Genomic DNA, 20,384 nt, shown 5'->3' with positions numbered 1-20,384 from the left:
ACATAATGAAACACCACTTTAAACCCACTAGAATGCTAAAATTAAACATACAGTACACACAAAACCACATGTTGACAAGGATATGGAGTAACCAGGACTCTCATACATTGCTTGGAAATCACTGTGGCAATTTCTCATCAAGTTAAACATAAATTATTCTATGACTCAGCCGTTTCACCTCTAGCTATTTACAAAAGAAATGAAAACATGTTCACATGAAAAGACTTATACATGAATGTTCACAGCAGCTTTATTGATAACCACCTCAAAAATAAAATACTATGCAAAAGAAGCCACACATAGAAGAGTATATACTTTACGATTCCATTTATATGAAGTTCAAGAGAAGTCAAAACTAATTGGTGATATCAGAACAGTGGTTGGCTCTGGAGCAGAAAAATTGATGAAAAGGGGTATAAAGGAACTTTCTGAGGTGCTAGAAATGTTTTACATTTTGATTGAATTGGTGGTCATACAGGGACATATGTTGTCAAAAGTCGTAGAACTGTTCACACTTAACAATGTGATTTAACTGGATGTAAAATTTACCTCAATAAAAAAATTACCATATGTATCATATATATGTATGTCAGTGAGAAAGCTATTATCTAGCTTAAATAAGAAAACTGAATTGTGAACTTGTCTTTAAACTCATGTTTTGTTGAACATTCAATCAATTTTTAATTTTTGTTTTGATGGGCAGAAGTGTTGAAAATCCCCACTTGCAGATTCATAAAGATCTATTGTTACAAATGGAATCAAAGCTTTTAGAATGTTTTTAAAAATCAAGGCAAGAAAAATCCTTTCTCAAGGAATACCAGAATTCTTCAAGTATGTTTGAGTTAAACTTCGATTATTTTTTGGTCTAAGATCAATGAATTCATCTTCAGTTGGGTCAACATCTTAACATCTTTGATTTAGCTTATGCAAGAAAGAAATGGATTGCATATCTATGGTTCAATTTAGGAGCCATCAAGGTAGAAATAACTTTTGAAGGACTTCTGAAGTGTTTTAGAAATTTGCAGATTTCTCTTTTCAAAGAAATTGCCAGATTTTTGTATCACAACTCCATCTTAGACAAGCATACCCTCCAGTTTCTTCTTTATCGATTGTTTAAAGAGCTATGTTTTAAATTTTTTAGGACGCATCTGTAGTATTGACTTCATAACATTGAATTGAAAGCTCTAACTCAGGGGACATCTGGGTGGTTCAGTGGTTGAGTGTCTGCCTTTGGCTCAGGTCCTGGGATTGGATCCTGCACTGGGCTCCTGCAGAGAGCCTGCTTCTTCCTCGATGTCTCTGCCTTTCTCTGTGTGTCTCTCATGAACAAATAAATAAAATCTTTAAGAAAAAAAAAAAAAAGAAAAGAAAGGTTTAACTCACTCACATGGTTAAAAGTATATGCCAGTTAAGTCAATACATACATAAAATTCCTTTTCTCATGTCTCAAGGGTGGATTTTTTTTTTCTTTCTCTCTTTTTAAAATTTCAGTTAAAGTAAAACTTCTGCCCTTAGAATGGGGGAAAGAAAAAGGAGAGAGAAAAACAAATCATAAGAGTCTCTTAAGGATAGAAAACGAAACAGTGTTGATGGAGGGAGATGGATGGGCTAGATGGTGATGGGTATTAAGGAGGGCACTTGTGATGGGCACTGGGTATTGTATGTAAGTGACAAATCACTGAATTCTACTCCTGAACCCAATATTGCACTGTAGGTTAACCAACTAACATTTACATAAAAATTAAAAACAAAAACAAAAACCTTCTGTCCTTAGTTTGAAAAAGGCCTTGAAGGCATATCCTCTCGAAGGCCAGTGAATTTCTGTGTGGTAGAGAAGGAATTCGTATTTTGCTTTTATCTTTATAGCAAATGTTAAAATGCATTTGACTCAAAGATCTTCCTCTGATCAAGTTGATGACATTTATGACTATTGACAAAACTCCTTTTTCAAGGTTATTAGAAAAATCTTGTCAGGGTTTGTCTATGTAAAAAGACAATGAGTGATATGAAAAATTTCCTTTCTCATGAGAGTAGCAAAACTAGATGCATTACCAAGCTTCTCAGGGCCTCCATCTGTGCAGAAAGATTTTTCTTTCCAAAGTTTTATTTGGCAAAAAAATATTTTTACCATTCTCAAAATGTCCAAAACCTTTATAGCTTCCAAAAAGACTCAAAATAAGAATTCTTCCTTGACAGCACCCGCATGTGTATAGGAAACAGAGAGGGAGCTGGCTACATTAAGAGGTATCTGTGGGGGATGCCTGGGTGGCTCAGTAGTTAAGCACCTGTCTTTGTCCCAGGGCATGATCCTGGAGTCCTGGGATCGAGTCCCACATCGGCTCCCTCCATGGAGCCTGCTTCTCCCTCTGCCTGTGTCTCTGCTTCTCTCTCTCTCTCTCTCATGAATAAATAAAATCTTAAAAAAATAAAATAAAATAATAAAAAAAGAGAGATATCTGTGGAGAGACACATCTTATTTAGGTGCCCTTTCAGGCCGGTCAGATGTGAGATGCTCTTTCAATTTTGCTGGCATTATACTTCAATTCACATTAATTTTTATACATATACATGCCTTGCTCTGGCCTTTGTGTTCCATCACATTCGAGAATGCAAGTAAAATAATATAATACATGGTCTTCATCGTCTGTCCTTTTCTTTGACATTTCATTTTAAATTGGGTTTGTAAAAAAATATATATACAAAATAAAGCTAAACTAAAATATTTGATCCAATTTACTTAGTTTTCTTTATTTTGAAATAATTTAAGACTGGCAGAAAAGTTTCAAGAAAAATGTGAAGAATTCTCATATACCCTGGACTGTATTCTCCAGTTGTTAACATTTTACCACATTTACTTTATCATTTTCTCACTATAATACACCTATACCACTCTTTTTACATATGAAGTTTTCTCTTTTATCATTTCTACAAAAACACATACACATTCATCTCTATGGAAATATGTATTGTCTTTTATGAACCATTTGAAAGTAAATTGCAGACATGATGCCTCTTTATCCCTAAATATGAAGTACGTATTTCATGAGAACAAAGATATTCTTTTACTTAGTGGAGTATAACTGGAGTATAAAGTGGAGTATAAGTGGAGTATAATGATCAAAATCAGGAAGTTAACATTGGTATGCTACTTTAATTTACAAACTTTATTTATATTTCACCAATTATCCCATAATGTCCTTTATAGTAAATAAATATTTTTTGGATCCATAAACATATCTACTATTCACACACATACACACATGCACACACACACACACACACACTGGAATGAGGAAATCTGTCATTTGCAACAACATGGATGAACCTGGAGGGCATTATGCTAAATGTAATAAGCCAGGCAAAGAAAGACAAATACTGCATGGTTGTCACTTATATGGGGAATCTGGGGCAGGCGAGGGGAGGGGGGCGGGGAGGGAAGCTCATAGAAACAGAGAGTGGAAAAGTGATGCCAGGGGTTGGGAAGGTTGGGAAAAGGATAGAAATTGTCAGTTATAAGATGAATTAAGTTCTCATGTACAACATGTATAATATTGTATTGCATAATTGCAATTAACTAAAAGAGTATGACTTAAATGTTCTCAGAAAATAAAAGGGAAATATATGAGGTGTTAATTAATTTGATGGGAGGAATCCATTCACAATATATACATGTATAAAATCATCACATTGTACACTGTAAATATCTTACAATTTTGTCAACTATACCTCAATGAAGTTGGAAGAAAAATTTCTTCCAAATGGTCCAATCCAGGATCATTTGTCAAATTATGTAATGTCACTTTAGTCCTCTTTAATCTGGAACAGTTTCTAAGTCTTATTCACACTCTTGATGTTTTTTAAAAAGTTATTTTGTGGAATGCTTCTCAATTGTAATTTGTCTAATGTTTCCTCATGATTGAATTGAGTTATATACTTTTGACAAGAATACTATAGATATGATACCACGTTCCTCTTATTGGTGAGGAACATGATGTCAATTTGTACCATTGTTAGTGGTGGTAACTTTGATCACCTATTTAAGGGGGTGTCCATCCAATTTCTCCATTGTAAACTTACTATTTTTCCTTTTGCAGTTAACAAGTACTTGGAAACTATACACAGGTGTGTCCTACTCATCAAAATTTTACTAAGTAGTTTTAGCATCTGATGATGACTCTTGGCTAAAGCAGTTTTTACTGTGATATCTACTAAATGGTTACTTTCTTTAAAAAAAAAAGATTTTATTTATTTGAGACAGAGAGAGAACACGAGTGGGAGGAGGGGCAGAGGGAGAGGAAGAAGACTCCCTACTGAGCAGGAAGCCCAGTGTGATGTGATGAGTCTCAGTGCAGGGCTCAATGCAAGGGACCCTGAGATCACAAGCTGAGTTGAAGGCAGATGCTTAATCAACTGAGCCACCCAAGCACCCCTAAATGGTGACTTTCTAATTTTATTATTCCTTCTGACTTTAATGGTTGCCATTCTATTGTAAGAAGTTTTCTTTCTCCTTAATGTATGTATGTATGTGGTAAGCTCAGTTTTTGTATGATTTTTAAGTAAATTGTTTTTCATGACCTAGAGAGAAATAAGTAATCTACATATTAGGTAAAATGATTTTCAAGAGATATGTGCAAGTTATAAAACAAGGCACAGGGCAGCCCCGGTGGCGCAGCAGTTTAGTGCTGCCTGTGGCTCAGGTTGTGATCCTGGGGACCTGGGGTCGAGTTCCACATTGGGCTCCTTGCGGGGAGCCTGCTTCTCCCTCTGCCTGTGTCTCTGCCTCTGTGTGTGTGTGTGTGTCTCATGAATAAATAAATAAAATCTTTAATAAAAATAAAACAAGGCACATTTTATACTTTATCTGGTTTTATCACTTTCATTGACTTTTAACCCTCAAATAGGCATATGGATTATAGCAGCTCAAGAATTATATCCTTCCAAGAATCTGGTTTTTGTTGCACACGATGTTGAATGGCTCTCTGTGCCTTCCTAGAAATAATGGTTTTTGTTTTTTATATCATTCAGCTTTTTACACGTTTTTATTCTCATATATATTACATCACTTAGTAATACAGTGTTATAATAATTGTTTTTTTTATCTGATTTTTTTTTTTAGATAGTTATTTGTTTTATCTGATTTTTTCCAGATAGTTAAGAGGGTGCCTGCCTGGGTGGCTCAGCGGTTGAGCGTCTGCCTTGGGCTCAGGGCATGGTCCCGGGGTCCTGGGATCGAGTCCCACATCGGGCTCCCTGCAGGGAGCCTGCTTCTCCCTCTGCCTATGTCTCTGCCTCTCTCTGTGTGTCTCTCATGAATAAATAAAATCTTTTTTAAAAAGTAGGAAAAGAAATGAGGAAAAATATGTTTCTAGAGTCTTTCATATTAACCCTGCATATTCCATTTAGGGAGCGCGACATGGGACTCGATCCTGGGTCTCCAGGATCATGCCCTGGGCTGAAGGCAGCGCTAAACTGCTGAGCCACCCCGGCTTCCCTAGAAATGTCTTTATGTGACTCCTTTTTGTACAAATTTCCTTTTCTTTTTTCTTTTTTTTAGATTTTTCTTATTTATTTATTAATAGAGACACACGGAGAGAGAGGCAGAGACACAGGCAGACGGAGAAGCAGGCTCTATGCAGAGAGCCCGATGTGGGGACTCGATCCAGGGTCTCCAGGATTATACCCTGGGCCGCAGGCGGCGCTAAACCGCTGCGCCACTGGGTCTGCCGTATGTGACTCCTTTTTGAAGGGCAGTTTTGCTGGATAGAGAATTTTTCATCCAACCCATTGAATAGGTCATTCCACAGTCTTCTAGCCCCCATTGTTCAGGATGAGAAGTCAGCCAACAGTAGTGCTGATGCTCCCGGTATGTGATTTTCCTCTTGCTACATTCCAATTTTTCTCTTTGTCTTTCAGCAGTTAGACTATGATGTGTATAGGTATGCATCTCTTTGCATTAATCTTACTTGGGGTTTGCTACATTCTTGCATATATAGATTCATGTTTTCATTGGATTGGGGAAGTTTTTGACCAGTATTTCTTTTTAAAAAAGTCTTCCCTTGGGTCGTCTGGGTGGCTCAGTGGCTGAGTGTCTGCCTTTGGCTCAGGGTGTGATCCTGGGATCTGGGATCAAGTTCTACATTGGTCTTCCTGCAAGGAGCCTGCTTCTCCTTCTGTCTCTCTGTTTCTCATGAATAAATAAATACAATCTTTAAAAAAAATTTTTAAATAAAAAAAAAAAAGACTTCCCTTTTAGCTCTTTTTCCTTTCTTCTTCAAATGCAAACATTAGATATATGTTGGCAATCTTGATGTTGTCCCACAGGTCTTGGAGCACTGTTTATTTTTCTTCAAATTTTTTTTCAATCTTCAGATTGGCTAATTTCTTTTTTAAAATTTTTTATTTTTTAAAGCTTTTATTTATTTATTCATGAGAGACACACAGAGAGAGGCAGACACACAGGCAGAGGGAGAAGCAGACTCCATGCAGGGAGCCGATGTAGGATCAATCCCAGACCCCAGGATTACGACCTGAGCCAAAGGCAGACGCTCAACCATTGAGCTACCCAGGCATCCCTCTTTTTCTTTTCTTTTCTTTTTTTTTTTTTTAAGATTTTATTTATTTACTTGAGAGAGCATGCACGAGCGGGTGTGGGGGGGGGGTGAGCAGAGGGTCAGAGGCAGAGGGAGAAGCAGACTCCCCACTGAGCAGGGAGTAGGCTTCATCCCAGCACCCTGAGATCACGACCTGAGCCAAAGGCAGACACTTAACTGTCTGAGCCACTCAGGCACCCCCAGTTTGGGTGATTTCTGTTTATTTATATTCAACTTAATAGGTTCTTTCTTTTGCTATCTAGAATCTGTTGCTAAACCCGTCTAATGAATTTTTTATTTTATTATTGTACTCTTTTGTGGTAAAACATACATAACATTTTAACCATTTCTCTTTTTAAAAGTTTTTTATTTATTAATGTAATCTCTGCACCCAACATGGGGCTTGAATTCATGACCCTGAGATCGAGAATCTCAAGCTCTTCTGAGTGAGCCACCCAGGCGCCCTGCCCTCTAGCCATTTCTAAATGTACAGTTCAGTGTCATTGAGTATATTCACATTTTTGTACAACCATCATCACTATTCATCTCCAGAACTTTTTCATCTTCCCAAACCAAAATTCTCTTACCCATTAACCAATAACTCCTCGTTCCTCTCTCCCCTAAGTCCCTGGAAACCACATTCTACTTTTTATCTCTATGAATTTGCTGCTTCTAGATACCTTATGTAAGTGGAATCCTACAGTATTTATCCTTCTGTGACTGGCTGTCTTTGTTGAGCATAATGTCTTTAAGTTTCATCCATGTTGTAGTCTGTGTCAGAGTTTTCCTCCTTTATAAGGTTGAATGGTATTCCAGTGTATGTGTACACTGCATTTGTTTATCCATAATCCATCAGTGGGTATTCAGGTTGCTTCCAGTTTTGGGTTATTATGAATAGATTTTTTTTTTAAGATTTTATTTATTCATTCATGAGAGACACACAGAGAGAGGCAGAGACATAGGCAGAGGCAGAAGCAGGCTCCCTGTGGGCAGCCTGACACAGGCAGGTTACTGTTACTGAGATTTTTGTTTGTTGTTTCCATGCTTAATAATTTGTCTAGACTAAACCCAAGAAAACTATCTCTCTTCCAGTATATAGCACTGATGTCTCTGTTCTGGTTTGTTATTTTTTTAAAGATTTTTAAAAAATTTATTCATGAGAGACACACAAAGAGAGAGGCAGAGACACAGGCAGAGGGAGAAGCGGGGTCCATGCAGGGAGCCCAACGTGGGACTTGATCCTGGGACTCCAGGATCACACCCTGGGCTGAAGGCAGGCACTAAACAGCTAAGCCAGCCAGGGATCCCCACGATTTGTTATTTTTTATTCTTTTTTTTTTATTTCTGGATTCCTAAGAGTTGCCCCATGTCTGTGTGTAGTTTAGTGGTTAGCCACAGATCACACAGAGGTTGTGCTAATCACCTCAAGCCAGTGAGTCTTCTGTCCTCTACTGACAGAACTATGTATAGGTAGGGGAGTGAATTCAAAGTTTGGGTCATTTTTCAAGTCAGCTTTTACTTTCTGTTGGGCCCTTTTGTATCTCCTCTGCACATACACATAACCTCAGGGTTGGTCAACAGTGCATTGTGGACTCGAGCTGTCTCTGATCTTCTCTGCATGCATGCAGCCTCAGCCTGGAACATGCCTGCCCCAAACAAGAGTACAACTTCAAGCTAGTAGAGCCAATGGCCCTCTTTACTTGCCTGCGCCTGAGATTGTCACTTTCACCAACAACACTGCTAGGTGTGGTAACTGTCCGCTGCTCCAAATTGAGAGAGCCCCCTAGGACCACAGCAGAGAAGTTTCTGGTCCTGATTGCCCCCAAATCTTGAACTTCTGTGTCAGATGACAGAGAAGTGTGATGGAGCAGCCTCAGGCCAGAACACTACAGATTCCCACTATTCTTGCTGAAGTTCAGTGATTTTTTAAGCATAAATGCTTCTCAGATTGTTGTATGATTTTGTTTGGTTTCTGGGGAACCGAAATGGCTGTTTCTCTCAATTTTTCTTTTTGTCAACTATTGCTCTTGTCACTAGTTTCCTTCAGAGGAAATGATTTGCTGATCTTTTCACTTGGCACACCTGGAAGTCCTGCCTCCAGTTTTCTTATTTTAAATGCTCAATATTTTCCAAAGAGAAACAGTTTGCAAATACCACCTGTACAACATACTGTGTGTTCATGTCTTTACTTCAAAACATAGACAATATACAAAAAAGGGAGATTGAGGGGAAAAATAAAAGAAAAAAAACCTCTGCTACTCACAGAACTTGTAACTGTATACACCTGTATTATAGGTTAGTAATAATAAATTACCTCAAATAATATTCTCTAACAGTCACCTAAACTACTAGACATGTTTTAAACTGCCTCCTCCACACTTCTAGTCTGCATTCTTGTTCACATTACAAAGGGCCAAGCTGCCTCATGGGGAGTTAAGAATTTGAACTGTCTGGTTTGCAGAAGTTGGCCAACAATGGCCACAACTCATCTTGTTTGTTTGATTGATCAACAAACAATTAATAGAAATTCCTAAAAAACGGAGCACGTGGCTGCCTCGGTTGGAAGAGCATGTCACTCTTTTGTTGTTGTTGTTGTTGTTAAGATTTTATTTATTTATTCATGAGAGACACAGAGAGAGAGCGGCAGAGACATAGGCAGAGGGAGAAGCAGGATCCCTGCGGGCGGGGGAAGCCTGATTGGGCCTTGATCCCAGGACTCTGGGATCACAACCTGAGCCAAAGGCAGACACTCAACCACTGAGCCACCCAGGTGCCCTGAGCATGTGACTCTTAATCTCAGGGTTGTGAGTTCAAGCCCTACATTGTCCATGGAGCCTACTTTAAAAAAAAGAAAAAAAAAAAGAAATTCCTAAAAAGCAACAAAGATATTTGGGTTATCAACGTGAGAAACATTGATCCCTGCATGCAGAGTTGCACAATGGTTGGCCAGCTATACCACACAAATATAAGTAGATGGAAGACTGTAACCAAGTATTATCTAGAAGGAAAGAGCAAAGACCGGGGCTTACTTAGAAAGCTATGAAAAGATTTTGAAAAGGGGAGGAAAACTGAGCACTTGTGCATTCTGTCCCAGGTCCCGACTTTTTTTTTTTTTTTTTTTTTTTAAGATTTTGTTTATTTATTCATGAGAGACACACAGAGAGAGGCAGAGACATAGGCAGAGGGAGAAGTAGGCTCTCCGCAGGGAGCCTGATGCAGGACTCAGTCCCAGAATCCAGGGATCACAACCTGAGCCAAAGGCAGATGCTCAACCACCGAGCTACCCCCAGGTCCCAACTTCTAAGATGCATGGTATGTATGCTCTGAGGAAGCTCCTTGTAAGAAGCCATTTGTAAGAGGGTAAGGCTAAGGACATGTTTCTCTGTTCCCTGAGCTTTATTTTTTTAAAGTAATCTTTATGCTCATTGTGAGGCTCAAACTCCTCTGCAAGATCAAGAGTCTCATGAGCCAGCCAGGTCCCTGAGATTTTAAGGGAACTCCTTCCACTCCCTCTTGTCTCTCTCACCTCCTTTAGCTTTTGGAATGCCCCCTCTCATCTCACTCAAAGTTTGTGAGGGATGAAAATGGACAGAAGGGAAGAGATGATAAACCTATTTGCTTTAGATTGTTATGAACTTGGAACGCTTGGGTGGCTCAACAGTTGAGCGTCTGTCTTTGGCTCAGGGTGTGATCCTGGGGCCTGGGATCGAGTCCTACATTGGGCCTCTTGCAGGGAGCCTGCTTCTCCCTCTGCCTATGTCTCTGCCTCTCTCTGTGTGTCTCTCATGAATAAATAAATAAAATCTTAAAAAAAAAAGAATGTTATGAACTTAAAAGAGAACCCTCAGTGGGTGAAGGGAAAGGGGGAAAGGAAAAGGAAGAGGGGTACCATCAATCAGCAGTTTAACCCGTTGTTCGTTACTCAGTACAGACCTTTGAGGGACATTCCAAATTCTATAACCAGAGCAGGTCAGAGTGGGCAGTGCCCTCTCATCTGTTAGAAGAGGTAGGGTAACTGGCTATGGGTCACAGAGTAAGTAAAAAAGACTTGATGCTCATATTCTTTTTACCATCACATTTGCTACCTGGACATGTACCTGTATGTCTTCTCTGGAGAAATGTCTGTTCATGTCTTCTACCCATGTTTTAATTAGGTTACTTGGGGTTTTTTGGTGTTGTATCAACTTCCTATGTATTTTGGATACTAATCCTCTTCCTCTATCAGATGTGTCATTTACAAATATCTTCTCCCATTCAGTAGGTTGTCTTTTAGTTTTGTTGACTGTTTCCTTTGCTGTGCAGAAGCTTTTTATTTTGATATAGTCCCAGTAGTTTAATTTTGCTTTTGTTTCCCTTGTCTCAGGAGACATCTAGAAAAATGTTGCTATGGCTGATGTCAGAGAAATCCCTGCTTGTGTTCTTTTCTAGGATTTTTATGGTTTCAGGTGTCACATTTGGTTCCTTAATCTATTTTGAGTTTATTTTTGTGTGTGGTGTAAAAAAGTGGTCCAGTTTCATTCTTTTGCTTGGAGCTGTCCAGTTTTCCCAACACCATTTGTTGAAGAGACTGTCTTTTCCTCATTGTATATTCTGGCCTCTTTTGTCGAAGATTAATTGACCATGGAATTGTGGGTTTATTTCTGGGCTGTCTATTCTGTTCCATTGATCTATGCACCTATTTTTGTGCTAGTATTATACCACTTTGATTACTACAACTTTGTAATATAAGTTGAAATACAGGATTGTGAGATCTCCAGTTTTGCTCTTCTTTTTCAAGATTGTTTTGGCTACTCAGGGTCTTCTGTGGTTCCATACAAATTTTAGGATCATTTGTTCTTTTTTTTGTTGTTGTTCTTTTTTTTTAAAAAAAAAGAGTTTATTTATTTATTCATGAGCGACAGAGAGAGAGCGACAGAGACACAGGAAGAGAGAGAAGCAGGCTCCAGGCAGGGAGCCCAATGTGGGACTTGAACCCAGAAATCTGTGATCACGCCCTGAAGCCAAAGGCAGGCACTCAACCACTGAGTCACCCAGGTGTCCCAGAATTATTTGTTCTTATATAAATTTCTATGTAACAAATTGTAAACTTGTTAAATTATTAAATGTATTATAGAATATAATAGTAATAATTTATTATATACATATAAATATATGGTATATATTTAAGAAGAACACCCAAGACTATTTCCATAAAGGAGAGTGCTCATGGGGCCCATCATTTTCTCTTGTGATGAGGACATCCATGTTTGGTTGTAGAACTTTTCCTGCCTTTAAATCCTAAATCCACACCTGAGTTCTCTGACTTCTAGCTCTCTCCTTCAGATCTAATTCTTTCACTGCAGGTACCTACTCCAGGCTCCAAACTCATCTACTTTCTGCTTCCCACCCCACCATGCTGTCTTCATTTACTATTCCAACTAGCCTTGAATCCAAGGTCACTACTTCATTCCCTCTACATCACCATGGTGCCCTCTTATCAAAATCCCAGCCCTGGATCCATGCAGCTCCATTTATCTCCAGACAGAGGGAGCTGAACCATGCCAGGAAAAACCACAGAAAAGTACCTACTGGTGCCAAAAGACATCCATGGTCCCCCCTTGTCAGCACACCCCCATGCAGCCCAGCAATTATTCTGTTTCCCTAGTGAGCTGTCTCTCCTATTCTCTGTAGCAGCTATTTCAAATCTTCTCCACCTTCTTTCAGTGTCCAACCCCAACACTTCTCCCTTTCTTCACTCAGATCAGAGAAGATCTTTTCCAACTTCATAGAATAAATCAAAACTATCTAGAAAAAGTCCTCAACCTCTCTTTACTATATTTTCAGACTTTTCTCTCCAACTGTATTCTATTTTTGCCTCTCCCCTCCTGAAATATAACAAGTCCTTATTTCTCACTCACTTCCTAATGCAGAGCAAATGGTAGTTTTCCCCACCATGTTACTAAAACTGCTCTTCCGATGAACGCCTGGATGCTAATCCCATTGATATTTTAAGTTCTTCTCTTGCTTGACCAAACAGTAGATTTTAGCCTTCTTAACCGCTCCCTAATTCCTGAAATGTTGCTTTGCTATACTAGTCAATGTTCTCTTAAGCAACAGAACCAATAGACAGGTAGGTACTACCAACAGATGATAGATAGATAGATAGATAGATAGATAGATAGATAGATAGATAGATAGATAAACTTAGTATAAGGAAATAGCTCATGTGATTATGGAGGCTGACAAATTCCAAGATCTGCAGCTGGCAAGCTGGAGACTCAGGAGAGCTGAAGGAGAATCATTCCAGTCTGAAGGCCTATGGGTGAGAGACTCAGGAAGGACTGATGTTTCAATCTGAGTCCAAGAGCAGAAAAACAGAACAAAATAAAACACGTCCAGCTCAAGGGAGTCCAGCAGGAGGAAACTCCCTCTTACCTCCCAGAGGGTCAGCCTTTTATTCTATTCAGGCATCTACCTGACTTGGTGGGTACTCCCACATGGGGAGGGCCAATCTGCTTTATTCAGTCCACTGATTTAAATGTCAGTTTCATCCAGAAACACCCTCACAGACACCCAGAATAGTGTTTGACTGAATGTCTGGCAGCTCATGACCCGATCAAGTTGACACATAAAATGAACCATCACATTTACCCTCTGAGATATACCACCATTTATTTCTCCTACTTTGTGCCTATTGCCTTTTCTTGATCTCTACAGGTGGCTCCTCCTGTATATCAATGGTCCTCACTATTCTGTTTGGCGTATTTCTCCCTTCAGCCTCCTCTCCCTGGGGGAATTTATTCTCCCTTATGATCCCCCTGGTTCTCTGTACACACTTGTATTGCCAGCCCAGGTATTACCTCTGAGTTCTCAGCTCTATGTGGAGAAGACTCAAAGTCCTTGTGGGTGACACCATGTCCTCCATCCCAGAGCAGTAGCTGTCTCATGTCCTGATATGGGTTAGCAATTTTGTAAGATCACTTGATAGGGCTATTTTTTTTTTTTTTTTTTTGGTCACAAGTGTTGAACACTGCTTACTTGAGCATCCTTTATGGATTTTTCCACAACTGTGTGTGAAAGATCTTGAGTCAACAGTTCTTCTGCCCCAGCACTTTTGCTCTCCCAGTTTGCAAGTATTTATCTTGTCAGCCAATTTAGTGGGTGTTGAAATGGATAGAGATCTGATACCATGTGGCACACTTACTGCCTTCAGGCATTGTGGTAGAGTAAATTCTCAAATACGCCTGATAACAGTTGAATTCCTAAAGCAGCTATCTAGGACTACTTTAATTATTTCCAACCATTAGTATGGAAGATGATGTCCAGAAGACTGGAAAAATTTAAATGTGTGTGGACTTAGGAGGGGAGCATACTAATTAGCATGTGTAAGGACTCTGTAGTCACTCCATGCAATTTTCTTTTTGGCATTATCAAACTCAATAATCCCAAAACAGAAATTCATGCTTGACCAATATGTTCCCCAAAATATTTGCCTCTTCCTGGGTTATTTCAGTGAAAACTCTCACTGAGATCATTGCCCAAGGCAGAAACCCAGTCACCACCCTTAACTCTAGATCTCCCTCATCCCTACATCCAATCAATCAGAAGTCTTGCTTGATACAACTGATAAATATCTGTGAAATCCTTCGCTTCTCCCCACCCCCACCTGCCAATGCCTTACTTAACTCAGGCCATCTAACCTCTTGCTTGGATTATTGGAATTGTTTAAGTGGTCTCCCTGGATCCTCTGTCTCCCCTGCCCCCCCTTTTTTTATTTTAATTTTTTAGATTTTATTTATTTATTTGACAGAGGGACAGAGAGCATAAGCTGGGGGAGCGGCAGGTAGAAGGAGAGGGAGGAGAAGGAGAGTCAGTAGGGAACCTGACTCGGGAATCGATCCCAGGACTCTGGGCTCACAACCGGTGCCAAAGGCAGATGCTTAACTGACTGACCATCCAGGTGCCCCTAGCTTCCCCCTTTTAACCTACCCTCCACACAGCAACCAGATTGATCTTCCCAAAACAGAGGAAAATGTCACTCCCCCCAGTTATCACCTTCAATGATTGCTCACTGTTCTTAGGATAAGGCCCTAACTCCATAGTCAGAGCTGATTACTTTGTCAGCCATGTTTTCTCTACTTCCACAAATGTGTGTGCCCTTGGCCAAGTGACTTAGTGTCTCATTGCCTCCATTTTCTCATCTATAAAATGGAATTATAACAGGGTTGTTACAAGAGTTAATTCTTCTAAAGTGCTGGTAACAGTGCTAATTATCTATTATTAACTAATATTACTTCTCTTTAGGAATTCTACAATCCAGCCACACAAAATGCCTTTCACTTCTTCAAGGATGCCATGCTCTCTCTCACCTCCATGGCTTTCCACTTCTACCTAGAACATTTCCTTCTCCCCTTGCCCTATTCTCTCCTCACCCTTAACCTGGTGACCTCTAGTTGTCCTTCAGGTCTTAGCTTAGATGTTTAATGCTCCAGCAAGCCTTCTGTATGTCTCCTAGTTTGTCCCTTTCTGTGCTCTCTTGGATCCCAGTACTATTTCCTTATTTTAAGTAGGCTCCATGCAGCGTGGAGCCCAATGTGGGGCTGGAACTCACGACTCTGAGAGCAAAACCTTGAGCTGAGATCAACAGTTGGATATTTAACCGACTGAGCCATCCAGGTGTCCCCCCAGGACTATTTCTACAAAAACACTCATTACTCTGTGTGTTCTCCAGACAAGTCCCATAAGGTCAGAGATAATGGTAAACACTAGAATCTAGCACAGTGCCTGGCATGTAGTAGGTATTCAACAAAAAATATTTGTGGAACAAATGAATAAATGCTGAGAACTTCCCCAGGGATTCAGAATCATTAGGATGCTCCCTAAGACAACCTGTGGCCATGCTGGAAGAAACCAAAGCTGGCTTGTATGGTGGGAACCTCCTGAGTGGGAAACTGGTATCCCAAGAGGGAGGGCTAATATCCAGATTCACGTGGCTCAGAATGAAATGTGGTTCACACCATCCAGCACTAAGTCTCCAGCCTTGGAGAGATGCCCAGTACCCCAGCCATGGTGTCCGTGTTCCCACTCTCTGTTAAAGGACTCCTTTAGGAAGACAGCTTGAGTAAGAATGTTGGAACACACTGACTGATGGGCCTACGGAGGACCAAGGCTCTGGTGCTGATGATTCTATCCTTGTCCTCCACCAAGTATCCATGTGCATTCATGGCTATGAGAACTCAGGTCATGGAAGAAATGGGGATGCAGGGGGCATGGCATCTGCTTTCTCCCTGGGCCTCCAGGATTAGGTCTGGTCCCAATGGTTATGGGACTGATGGTCAGCAGCAATTTTGTTGAGAAACTGGAGATTCTGAAAATGTCAGTGATTCCAAAGGTGACTAAGTGTGGCCTAGAGTTGTGGAGGAGGCTGCTCTGACTCTGCAGGGACACCACTGCCATCTGGAACCATTTTAGAGCACCGAGAAGACAGCACCCTTGGCCTGACTAGTGGCTTTTTCACGAAAACTGGTAAGACTCAGGCTGAGAAGGCCTTAGGAATCAACCATGTGGGGGAGATGCCAGTGATATTCTGGTAAACATTTAACTGGCTATCCCAGTGAGGTCAGGAGGCTCCAATTTGTGGCATTCTGCCAATTTCCATGGTGTAAATAATCCCACCGTGCCTGACTTCAAACTACCAACATGACTTCACCGAATGGAATTAGGAAGAGATCCACACAATCAGCCCTTGAGAGTAAGGGCACCGCTGGAAGAATGCTGGGTAAGGAGCTCAGGAAATGACAAGAGAAATAGGTCAGGAGAGTCCTCACAGCTAGGCATAAACTCACAAAGGTACATGTCTGAAAACCTGCCGGGTCTCACCCACTCCCGGGTACACTGTGGTGTCAATACTCACTTCAGACACATTTGGCTGTTACCTACCTGGGCTGAAGTAGTATCACCTGAAGCTCCCTCAGTGGTCACTGAGGTAGCTTCCTGCATAGGGCTGTGGTGGTCTTATGCAGTTCTGAGGGGGTCTTCTGGGCCTGCCTTCCATGTTCTGAGGGCCCAAACTTGCCTCAGACATGCCTTTGAAGGCTCCTGGCTAGAGCTGGGAAGGGGCTGATCTCTCAAGAACTGGTCTCTACATCCTAAGGGAAGGCAAATGAACAGAGAACACTCTGGCAATCCAGGTCCTAAAGGTATACAATTCCAGCTTTATATCTTGGAGTGGGTCCAGTCTGGAGTTTGAGGAATGTGAAGACACATCCGACATGCTAGCTCCATGGGCAGCACTGCTAAACCCCTCCCACAGGAATCGGATAAAACCTTTGCGGGAAGCTTTTGACCTTGTGACCCCTCCTGGAACAGAACACAGGCTCACAGCAGCTTAGTTTTTTCAGTGCCATACCCCAAACACCTAGAGCAGTGCCTAATCAAAAATGAGCATTCAATAACTATTACTGAATTTACTGGAAATATCCAGAATTCAAATGGCCACGGTATGACAAAAAGGTTACCCCATACTTAAGTATTCACAGAGCTCAAAGGAAGTGGGTAGTAGAGACAGTAGGTCTGGAAATTGGATCTGAAGTAGGGATCTGTGTTAGACTTTGGTAAAGCAACCGCAAGCAGGAAATAATATATAGAGATTAAAGTAGAGAGCTCTGGTAACCCCTAGTGGGTACATTGTTCGGGGGTGCTGCAGACAAGAGTTATACAGCATGTATTTACTGAGCACCTACTGTAGACCCAATCCTCCTGGGATTCAGATGCTCTTCTAAACTGATAAAATCAATGGAACAAGACAGGTCATTATTTTTCATTATTACAAGGGCCATCTTCCCCAGAAGCCCCTACTCCTACTGCCTCAACTCCCATTTACAGAAAGAGTCAAAAGAATTGAGCAAGTGGGAAGTTTAACTGGTGTTCAGAAGTGCAAGTCCTTGGCCTACTGTTTCTGGTGGCAGCATTCTGCTTAAATCAGGCCCTGCACCTGTTAGCAAGACTGCATCTCTTGGTGAGGAGCAGTGATTGCATGATTCTCTACTTTCTTAGATTCTGGGGTTGGGATAACAATGCAAGTTAGATATTCCTTCTCTTAATTTCTGTGTCAAATAGTTAATCATTAAGATTCTTTAGAAGTGTAGAATGTGCTGTTGAGATGAACATACTTCGGGCATCCCTAGGTTTCTAGGTTGCCCTTAGATATGAAGTGGGGAGACTCTATCCAGAGTAAGGATGTAAAAAGGAAACAGGCAGTTGGAGAGAACTGCCCATCCTAGGCACTCTTTTATATATATATATATATATATATATATATATATTTTATTTATTTATTTATTTATTCATGAGAGACAAGGAAGAGAGGCAGAGGAAGAAACAGGCTCCATGCAGGGAGCCCAACGTGGGACTCGATCCCGGGTCTCCAGGATCACACCCTGGGCTCAAGGCGGCACTAAACTGCTGAGCCACCTGGGCTGCCCCATCCTAGGTACTCTTACAGCTATCCTGACTGCCTGGATAGCAGTTCAGAGAAAAAAGTAGTAAGAGAGGAGGGCTGGAGATAGGTAACAAGGGGATTTAAGCCTTTCTGTAAAAACAGCAGCTTCCAATCCCAGAAGCAGATGATGAATATCCGGCTATCTAACCCACAAAGGGCAAAGTCCCCTGCCTATCCAGGCGCGGTCTGATTGCTGAGATGAAGCATGCCTAGAGACGGAGGAAGCTCTTTCTAGGTTAAGGTAATCAGATGTATATGGGACACCTGCCACTCACTGCAAAGCGCTTCACACAGCTAGCTGGCTACATTCATCCGTGTAATAAAGCAGAATCTGAAACAAACCCTCTTTACTCAGTTTCTCAGAGCCCCGTTGTAGAGAACATGACTTTAATTAGAGCCAGACTACACAGTGGTGGGGCTCAGCTATACTGTGGTTTGGTGCTGCAGGCAGAAAAGTTACTGTGTATCTTTCTAGGCAAGCAAAATGTAGATATCTGTTTAATATCAGATCTCTCTCCAGGGAAAAAACACAATGTAGCTCAGAGAAATAATGCAAAAGTTTGAGTTAGTTTTTGGTTTGTGTCTTTTAAAAATAGAACATTCAGGTTTTTGTTTGTGAGCAGTCCCATAACCAGGATAATTACTTAGGCCTCACAATTACACCTCAGGGTATTTAAGGGATGAAGAAACTGAGAGCCCAGAGAGGTTGAGTAACTTACTCAACGGTCACACAGTTACAAATGGAAGGGCTGGGATTCAAACTCAGGTAGTCTGATTTTTATTCTTTTTCTTAGGTCTGCATTTAAGAGCTCACTTTCTTAACTTGTATGGCACACTGGAGAAGAACGTGGTGTTCTGAAGGCAGAGGTTGTAAGTCACCCTGTGTCAGTCTAGTAGCTGAAGGAGGGAATGGTCAGTCTGAGATTTGTCTTTGCATTTGGCCTTCAGGCCCTTCCAGTCAAGATGTTTCTTTTTCAAGGATCTTTCATTCGACTATTATTGTGTTCACTACAGCATTGCTTTTAAGAGTAAAAAGTGGAGGCAGCCCGAGGGTGGCTCAGCGGTTTAGCACCTGCCTTCCGCCCAGGGCATGATCCCGGAGACCCATGAGCGAGTCCCACATTGGGCTCCCTGCATGGAGCCTGTTTCTCCCTTTGCCTGTGTCTCTGCCTATCTCTGTCTCTATAAATAAATAAAATCTTAAAAAAAAAAAAAAAAAAGTAAAAAGTGGGATACACTGGTCCCTAACATGCCCAACAGCTCCTGGGTGACCTGAGGCTCATATCAGTTACCAGGGGACCTTGGAGGGTTACCATCATTGGGGACAAGGAGATAGAAATATGAGAACCTCAAAATGGGGCAATTTATTTATAAATATCTAAAACAAACAAAAGAACCCCCAAAACAATGCTATGCAAGAACCAGTTAATTATACAGACTACACAGCTCATGCTGTTTTCTAGCATTCAAGACAACTTATAAGGATTTCCATGGCAATGAAATATATTTTACCAGAAATGAAGTCTATTTTCTCAAGTTCCCAAATGTAAATGGCTCTTTATACAAAGTAATAGCTGTACTGTCTTTTTCTTGGATGACTGGGAGATCAATTTTATCTTGGATACTCTGCCTTGAGTTTACTAAAGTTCTGTACCATAAGGTTTTGTGGAATTGGGAACCTAAATGATTTCATTTCTATTTCAATGCAGATTGTTGGACCTTCAGATGGAAGTAGTTATAGCTTCTTATGGAACCAGGCTTACAAGACTATTACTAATAAAACATAGGAAAATAGTTACAACCATAAACATTTTTGAAAAGAAACAGACTAAGCCTCCTTGATTTAAATAGAGAACTCCCAGGATGTAGATTTCCAGACTTTCCTTTTTTCTTCTTTGCATACCATTTTACGAGTTCTATGTGATTTAAAAAAATTTTTATTTTGTTTTAATTAAAAGTATATATTCTGAGATTTATTTAATAGGACTTTAAGAAAAAAAAGTAAAAGGTATATGGGGTTGCCTGGGTGACTCAGTCAGTTAAGCATGTCTTTGGCTCAGGTCATGATCCTGGGGTCCTGGAATCGAGCCCCACGTGGGGCCTCCTTGCTAAGCAGGGAGCCTGCTTCTCCCTCTGCCCCTCCTCTCCTACTTGTGCTCTATCTTAAATAAATAAATAAATAAATAAATAAATAAATAAATAAATAAATAAATAAATAAAATCTTAAAAAAATTTGACATGCAACATGATCTAGGCAACCTAGATCAAAAACAGACTGGAAAAACAAACTATGGTACAAACACACAACGTAGTAA

At 40.5% G+C, this 20,384-nt stretch overlaps 1 protein-coding gene across 1 annotated transcript in view; it reads right to left on the bottom strand.

The window, feature by feature from the left end:
- Window positions 1-232: 232 nt before the first annotated feature.
- The window catches only part of RNF8 (ring finger protein 8), a 57,043-nt gene continuing 36,891 nt past the window's right edge, over window positions 233-20,384 (bottom strand). The window contains exon 8 of the mRNA XM_049092555.1: window positions 233-1,341. Coding sequence (XP_048948512.1) covers window positions 1,190-1,341 — 152 coding nt within the window. The 3' untranslated portion in view covers window positions 233-1,189. The remainder of the gene's footprint in view (window positions 1,342-20,384) is intronic.

Source organism: Canis lupus, chromosome 12 (genome assembly GCF_003254725.2).
Source record: "Canis lupus dingo isolate Sandy chromosome 12, ASM325472v2, whole genome shotgun sequence".
Taxonomy (NCBI): Eukaryota; Metazoa; Chordata; class Mammalia; order Carnivora; family Canidae; genus Canis; species Canis lupus.
This window is presented reverse-complemented; position numbering and strand designations above follow the sequence as displayed.